This window comes from Leptodactylus fuscus, chromosome 2, assembly GCF_031893055.1.
Source record: "Leptodactylus fuscus isolate aLepFus1 chromosome 2, aLepFus1.hap2, whole genome shotgun sequence".
Lineage (NCBI taxonomy): Eukaryota > Metazoa > Chordata > Amphibia > Anura > Leptodactylidae > Leptodactylus > Leptodactylus fuscus.
Window position 1 is genome coordinate 72,542,897 of NC_134266.1, and position 8,998 is coordinate 72,551,894.

The 8,998-nt window shown below is 42.4% G+C and overlaps 1 protein-coding gene across 2 annotated transcripts in view; it reads right to left on the reverse strand.

The window, feature by feature from the left end:
* MED14 (mediator complex subunit 14) overlaps window positions 1-8,699 on the reverse strand; it is a 35,494-nt gene extending 26,795 nt beyond the window's left edge. For both annotated transcript variants that reach the window (XM_075263969.1, XM_075263968.1), the window contains exons 1-4: window positions 8,360-8,699; window positions 2,887-2,913; window positions 1,921-2,026; window positions 815-988 (exon numbers count right to left, since the gene is read on the reverse strand). In XM_075263969.1, the coding sequence (XP_075120070.1) occupies window positions 815-988; window positions 1,921-2,026; window positions 2,887-2,913; window positions 8,360-8,544 (492 nt within the window). In that variant the 5' untranslated portion in view covers window positions 8,545-8,699. The remainder of the gene's footprint in view (window positions 1-814; window positions 989-1,920; window positions 2,027-2,886; window positions 2,914-8,359) is intronic.
* Window positions 8,700-8,998: the final 299 nt, after the last annotated feature.

Here is an 8,998-nt window from a genome sequence, read left to right on the forward strand (position 1 = left end):
AAACTGGCTGCACAGCTCAGAATCATCGCCGGGGAGTGAGGAAAGCCGCCCTGATGGTACACTGCTAAATAGTGTTCGACTAAGTTTTTTTCTGCATTTTCCACTTTGTCTTTAACTTCTCAATTAAATCCATACAGAAAATGCTCAGTATTTCCAGTTTCAAAAACGCAGCTTTTCAGCATCCCTCCTCCTCCTCCCAACCCCACCCCACCTTGGCCAAAATACCACTTTCATGTGGCCTAATGAGGTTTTACAGGCTTTTTTTTGCTGGCCTCAACCCAGGTTAGACCATCAATATCTGATCAGTGGGAGCAGACAGCTGGACCCCACATCAATCGACTATTAAAGGGGTAGTCCATGATTTAGTTTTTGGTGTGTTTTTTTTTTTTTTTTTTAAAGTGCTCTGGTGTCTCCCAGCGTGGTCAGGTCCTACAGATCCAGTGTTTTCTTCTGTCTGAAGTCCCTACCACACAACCTGTGACATTCTCTGTCCTTTCCTTAAACCGCTTAGGGCACAGTTACGTGACCGCTCATGCCAATCAGCAGTCTAAGCAAAAAGGACACGGGACATCCCAGTGTGGTGCAGACTTCGGGCAAAACAAGACAGCAAAGTAGCTGGACCATTCTGGGAGACAATGGAGCACCACTTTAAGTTAGAAGACCTCAGGCACAGTGAAACATCACTGCCAAATCTGCTGCAATTAATTAGTCCAATAAATAAGACAAGTTGGCAGACACACCCTATGATAATGTAGGTAATGGCAACATACCATTGGTTGCGATTTTTATCACAGTTTTTTATTTACAAACATACCCTGATACACGTTGGCAGTCGAGGATAAGACCCTGTTGTAAGAACATCAATTGCATAAGGGATAGCAAAGCTAGGCAGCCGAGCATGCACCAGGGCATCTCTAGCCAATGATGCCAGTCTGTCAGCCGTGTCAACAAACAAGATGGTCTGCTGGTCGAGAAAGCTTGAGATCATCTGCATAAAACAAAGAGGGAACATGAAATACAAGATTCAAGTCAGGCCATGATCACATGTACATTATGCAAGGAGTTAAAAAGGATTATCCAGTTTCGGTAAACAATTATTATAGTTTGTATATTGAAATGTTACAGAATTTTCCAATGTACTTTCTGTATTAATTCCCTATGGTTTACTAGATCTCTGCGTGCTGTTATTCTTAGTTTATCTCCAGTGAAGAATAATCAGTCCACGGTCACAAGATGGGCGCACAGTTCGTTACAGTCACAGCTCAGTAATTAGACATCTGTCTTGTAACGAGCTATGCACCTCTGTGTCCATCACATGACATAGACTGAAGAATGACAGCAAGCAGAGATCTAGACAACAGTAAGGAATTGATAAGGAAAGTATATTGGAAATTTGTGAAACCTTTCAATACACAAGCAATAACATTTATTTGCTGAAACTGAATGAACCCTGTAACAGACACACTACCTAAATTCTGACCAACTTTGAATATAATTTGGCAACATAGAACATAAATGGGTTTTTTTTAGACCCTATTCAAATGCAAACTTTACAAAAGGCTTTCTGTAAGTGCAGGAACAATATTGGCATGGATGCCACATTGAAAGCAATGAATTATTTGCAATGTAATGAATTTGCATGAAGAAACAATTGCTAACAAATGCAAATACTAACTTGCATTGCATTGGTGCAAGTTTCTGATGCGCATTTAGCAAAATTCACTTAAAAGGGAACCTTTCAAGCCTCTGGCACTGTCTGTTGTATATACTGCTGGAAAGCAAACAGTGTGCTGAATGATCTTTTTCTAAGTCTAATTGCACTTTTAGCCTCTATGGGGAGAACCTAGACTACCTTTATTTTACATAAAGACAAAAGGCTGAAATCTCCAGAGGTGTTTTATAGACATAGGTAATACTTACCGCGCATTTCTCCACCTTGCCAGCATTGTTGGCCCATTTCACTAGAGCCAGCAACCTAACGAAGAGCTGACGTGTTCGGCTAGCAAACTGTACAATTTCAATTTTCCTAGAGTAACACAAAATAAACAGTTTTAATGGTGTCACAGTAATAAGAGTACTAGCCCCAAAGTATAAGAAGCTTTCACATTTGTAACCCTCAGGGCTGCACAGACAGCTACAACAACACTAAGAGAGGACAATGAAAAATCTAAAACCAGTTCTCACATTTAACAGGAATGATCCCTAAGGCTGAGCTTCATGTTGCAGAAATGCAGCTCTTTATGTTGCAGATTTTTGCTGCGGTTTCTTTAGCCAAAGTCAGGAGCAGAGGGTAGAAATGTAAGAACTTCCTATATATTTCCCATTCCTTTTGTAGCCATTCTTGGCTTTGGCTCTAAAAACCATAGCAAAATCTTCAACCAAAAAAGCTGCGTTTCTGCAACATGAGGCCAAAGCCTTAAGATGTTCCATCCAATAGATGAAACACTGGATTATAGATGTAAGTGTATTTTATTTATTTTTTTATTTACTTACCCTCTTTGGCCTCAAATTATTATACTCTAGGGTTTTAAAAGACCCTAGTATAATAACCCTGGATTCGTATCAGGTGTTCCCAAAAATCTTATTGAATTTAATTAGACAATGTAAACATTCAAACGAACAGTGAATATTCTGAAAGCATCATCAACATCGGCACAAGAACATTTCACCTCCAGTAAATTGACGTTAAAGCGGTTGTCCAACATGAAAAAATGCATTTTTTTTAATTTAAATTAGGTCTGGTGAGGTTAAAAAAAATTAAAATAATATATATATATATATATATATATATATATATATATATATTATACACATTTTTTCATCTTTGACAACCTTTTGAAGATTTGGTGTAAGCAAATGATAAAAATGATTTTTAAAAAATCTCACCTTTCCATGTCAGTCTTCCTTGGGAGCCTAAAATGACACAAACATAATAACTGTTAAATTTCGTGAGGATATAACACAAGTTACCATTTACTAAATGTTCATGAGGTAAGGGTAGGTTCACACTACTGTTATTCAATTTCCATTGTTCTTATCCATCACAGGACTTTCTCTTCCAATACAAGAGTAAAAAGACTGAAGACAGTGGCCATCATGTTGTATACATTAGAGTCAATAGGAATGGACACATAATGGGGCTCCATCCGTCATCAGCAGCCTCAGTAAAGGACTCAGGTGACATATGCGAATGACATCCCATATCCTTCCCTTAGGCCTCTGATTGGCCTCCCAAAGAAAAAACTGCTTTTCCTGGACAAGCCCTTTAATAACAACAGTGTGAACATAGCCTAAGCGCTTCATTTAGTATAAACATACTGCATATTCTCAGGCTGGTACAGTACAAAACTTAAGGAATACCTTACAACAAGCTACATAAATGAGTAGCACAGTATGTGTACATGCAGAATAACACAATTCCTGCCCATGATATGACGTATTTGTATTATTTAGCAGTTTTCCCTCTGCATACTGATGATTTTTGGCGTCTATTGCTGGTGTGTGAAGATGCTACAGCTGACTGGTATTTCTATTACTGTGGACACGTGGTAGCCTGGGAGCCTACCATCACCCACCTACCTCACGAGTTTATGGAAGCTTGGCAAGAGTACCCTGTCTACCTGGATGGCTTCAGACCTCTCTAGGCAGTAGAACACAGTGGTAAGAAGAAAGGAGGAGGAGGACTTGTGATGAAGGATATTTGGGGCATTTTTGTGGTTAATAGACAATAGCGCTGATGCAAGATACCGAACTATCAGCTGTGAGCATGAGATCTCACTATCTACCAAAGAACTACCACATGTTATCATGATAGCTGCATATGTCCCCCACCTCTGCAAAAAAAAACAACAAAAAAGTTTCTGCCTGTTATATCTACATGCTGTGACCCCCCTCCTCATGTCCTCCAACCACGCTCGGGCTGTATTATTATTAACATCACTCTGCACAGAGAACTAAATGATCCTGCAGTGTGTCTGTGTTTCTTTCTTTTTAGTTGCTCTGATTCCTAGGATTTCTCTATCTGCCATGAGCTTGTATGTGTTTTCTCTCTTGTTATAAACTACTGTACCATCTATGAAACTGTATCACTGAAATTTCCCCATTGTGAGACTATTAAAGGATTATCTTATCTTATATCTGTAGTCTGCAATTCTATCCTGGGCTGATAGGTGAAGAATAAGGCCACACACCGCAATGAGAGGAGAATCTATTCCATAACCATCTCTCTCTCACTCAGAAACAGCAGGATCATGCAGGACATATATAGAGAAGTACTGGCCTGAATAGGTGTGAATACAGCACTTTGATTGTGATAGAAAAGTTACATTTTTCTCTTACCAGGCTAGATATATTACTATTAAGTTTCTTATAATTTGCCTTAACTATTGATTTCTGCAAAGTTCATTGAAAAATTAGTGACCATTTAAGCTGGCCATAGACATCAGACACGTTGGCTAAACCCAAAAAGACTTTGGCGGGACCAACCAATCATCTTCTGCATAGATGCCCACTCTGCCCAGATGGCAGGGGCGATGAGGATTGGACAACTCAGTCATACAAAGGCATCAATGTCTGATCTTCACACTAAGAACATTTTTCTGTGCACGAAGTTCTGTACTCTCCGCCATGAAACGGCTTTTTTGCACAGACACAAAGTCCTGTACGTCGGACACTGTGTCTGTGCAAAAAAGCGTTTGCACGGCAGAGAGGCTGCATATGAGCACCTGCAGTTTGCTTTAAAAGCACATTGAAATGAATGGATTTTTAAAATGACCGTATGCAAGCCGTCCCCAATCTGTTTTTGTGCAATTTCGGCAGAATCACAGCAGGTGCAAATGTGAACGCTCCCTTAACTAGACACACTTACATAAACTGATACATTGTAGCAAACACTTGGTACAGGAGAGGGGTTGTGTTGCTGCTGTGTTTCTATCCCAGGAGATTGCCAGCTGTGTAAAAAGATAGGCCTGGTTCACATCGGCGTTCAGTATTCCGTTCAGGAAGTCCGCATGGGGACCCCCTGAACAGAATACCGAATGCATTGACCCAAAAGACTATAACGGGGTCTGTGTGTTTTCCACTCGCTGTCCGCACGAGTTATGCGGAGAGAAAAGTACTTCATGAACTACTTTCCTCTCCGCATGACTTATGCAGACACTGTGTGGAAAACACATGGACCCCATTATATTCTATGGGGTCCATGAGCCTTCATTGCTTACCGCTTGTCAGTGTGTTTGGTATTCCTTTTGGGGGCGTCCCCATGCGGACTCCCTGAACAGAATACCAAACACAGATGTGAACCAGACCTAAAGAGTTTTTTGGAGGTTTTTTTTGAGACTTTAAGGTTCATGGTTTATTCTTAGAATAGGCCATCAGTGTTTGTATAGCTGGAGTCTGATCAGCACAATGAAGAGGACTTGATTCACAAATGGAAAAATATCTTTAAAGGGAATCTGTCACTAGGACTCAGTCCCATAGATTGTTTGATTCAGGTGACCCTAACCTATGTTTCTCCTTTATGAATCGATACCCCTGTAGTTGAAACATCTCCATTTTTGGCAACATGCAAATGAGCTTTTAGGAGCAATGAAGAGAAGAGTGTTGCTCCAAAGTAGTAAGCGGCAACATGCTCATTGCTCCAAAAACCTCATCCGCACATTGACAAAAATGGCAATCTCTCGACAATTCACAATGTTGACACCAATTCACAATGGGAAAACACTGTTTGATCCTGTGATCCTAACTCATCTACCTGTGAGGCTAGGTTAATACATTGAGTTCCTTTAAAACAGAGAAGGAGCAATTTCTTCATAATCCAAAAATCTCTTCCTATAGGCAAAAGCATGAAGATATAACAAGGCAAGAAGGTACACCACACAATGATCAGAACAAACATGATAAGCGCAATAACTCCTCGTTCACATCTGCATTGGTATTCCGTCCGGGGGAGTCCGAATGGATTACCAAATGCAATTGCAAGCGCTGTGCAGTAAAAACACACAGACCCCATAGGCTATAATGTGCTTGCCGCGCACTGCCCGCGTGAATCATGTGGACAGGAAAGTAGATTGTGAACTACTTTCCTGTCTGCATGTTCTGTGCGGAGATCTGGCGGCAAGCACACAGACACCATTATAGTCTATGAGGATCCATGTGCTTTTACTGAACAGAGCTTGCAAGTGCGTTTAGTATTTTGTTCGGGGGAGTCCCCATGCGGACTCCCCTGACAGAATACAAAAGCAGATGGAACCAACCCTTAGGCATTAGAGGATGCAGACATGTCAATATAGATTTTGGTGGCCAATCATATCGTACATGGCAGACACACAACATCAGACACCAATACAAAGAGATGCGGTAAAAACATATTTATGTGATGGCATTTACATTATGCTTTATTTTGTTGCTACTAATTATTGACACTCCTGTGATAGGTTTTATGGCCCTAAAATTGACCAAGTGATAAGGCTGACACACACAGGCATTTTTTTTTTTTAAATTGAGCTCCTCCTCATTTCACTTTTTTTCTGCTATTGTATAGGAAGAAGTGAGCTGCACATTTTTGTAATATGTTTCAACCCATATTAAATTCTCAGCTTTCATATGCTACCAATAGTGAAGATGTGGCTAGAACAGAAATGGAGAAATCACTAGCTTAAAAAACGGTCAGGGACACATCCTTTGGTTTTTGCTATATCTGTATATACTGCAATACAAAACAGCTCTGCCCAAGTGGTAATACAATGTAAAGTAGGGGTAGATTAACCCATTTATAACTTATGACATCCACAAGGATTAGCGTAGAAAAGGATTGGCTTGTCAGGGGGATCATTCCCTTGTCCTGACAACATTATAAATCCATAGAGAAACTTTCCAGAACTGTGAACAAAACACTGCAACATAAAGGGGATATGTCACTTGGAGCACTTTACGGATTGTGCACCAATGACTACTAAAGGGGTAGGCAATATTCAGCACTCCAGCTATTGTAGAGCTACAACTCCCAGCATGCATACTTGCTCAACTCCCAAAGAAATGAATGGAGCATGTTTGGAGTTGTAGTTTCACAGCAGCGGGAGTGCCGAAGGTTGCTGACCCCTGGACTACCATTTTACACCATAACTGTAAGGTGTCTTAGCCAATACATTATGGACTGAGACTATGATGTGCTTCAGCTTCCAAATGATTGCAAAAATTCAGTCTGTGGCAAAAGAACTACATGCATGTGGGTGAGATCATGGGTTATCCAGGACCCAATATGCATTTGATACCAATGATTTGTCAACAGAACAGATCAACAACAGTATTTGGTCATGGGGACATGAAACCAAGATATCGCTCTGCTCCTACTCAAGTTAACAGGAGCAGAGCTACAGCACCCTGGCACCACCACATGACAGAAGATGATGCTAGAATTAATGGCCATACTCAGCAGCAGTGGTGCAGGGCTATTGTACTTGAAAGCCATTTCCAGCATCTTTGTCACCTGGAATCAGCTGAGCAGTGGGAAGGGGGGGTCCACATTGCAATTACAGTCAATCGCACGAGCCATATATGCTCAATGACACTGGGCAAAAGATAAACAAAACCAATGGAAACTTTTGTGGAAATACCGACTAGTGACAACCAGAACTACTTTCCAAGTGATAACAATGCGACAACCCCCTCAGTTATAATGATGGGTTCACATTAGCAATAATCATGTTAAGTCACAGCACCAGTTCTGATCACCATTAGGCCCCATACACACGATTGTAATTTCATCCACAATTACAGACCCATACATACGTCCAAAAAAATTGCAGCCATGTATAGGGTCTGTGGAAGGGGTCCACACATTACAACCATGACTTTTACTTGGCAACCATTATAGGGAATCAAAAAAGATCTGTGATGCGGATGACACACAGATGCAATGCGGACATGTATATGTGCAGATTGATGATCCGCACTTCAGCTATTGAGACTCTTCAACTCCCAGCATGCAATGACAGCCACAGGCTGGGAACTGTCTGACATCAGCTGTAGGGTCACTGCTTGCTGACAACTCATGTGTAATAGTAGGGCAGTGTACACACACAGGGTGTCTGCACCACATTTCATAAAGCATGCACCTTATACCATCACTGAGGACAGGTGATAGCTTCAGATCTACCATGACCACATAGAAAGAATCCTATAGAAGGCTGATCACATCCAGCACAGAGAAGTAATTATCACCTATAGCCATCAGCATCTCCCTGCCCATCAGCAGAGCAAGTAGTACCGGTGACTACCAAACACATGAGGAAACTCTACCTCAGACCCCACTAGACATACAAGCTCTAGCACTAGTCTCCATCTCCTGACAGTCACTTACAGGTCGGCCAGCACATTGATCTCCTGGTACGTCCTCTGCAGTAAGAAGTCGATGAGCGTGCTGAGGCGATAGCCATGGCTGGTGGAGCTGGCGGCCACTACAGTGCCCGGAGGAGGAGGCTGAGGAGCAGTGGTGGGACCCCCAGCCACCACCAGCTGACTGCTCTCCAGTTGTACAGGAGGCATGTTCTGCCGGAGGCTCACTCTCTACCGTTCACAGAAGCCGTGCGTGCGGAGGGCAGACATGGACACCGGGGCTGGGGACCCCCGCGCACCGAAGCCCTAGAACAGCAAGTAAAACAAATGTGTGAGAGCTCCGAGCCCTACAGGCGGCCGCCTCCTTCATGCACCGGAAGGGAATGTTCCACAGCCGCTGGGGGAAGGGGCTAAACCGGAAGAGACTCGCTCCCACAGCCATTACTCAGAGCGCATGCGCGGTGTACTGTAGTGGGAGGGTCTGTGAGCTTGTACTGGGCACGTCAGGATGTGTCATGTTTGCTATTGCTGTTATGTAAGCTCTGCAGAGAACTGCAGCCGGCTGGACCCGAGCTGTGCTGTGTGCGGTGACTCTGCTGCAGTCTCTGATGTAGCTGCTGGCTGATATAGGGCAGCGCTAGAGTGTATCCCCAGATAACCCCGA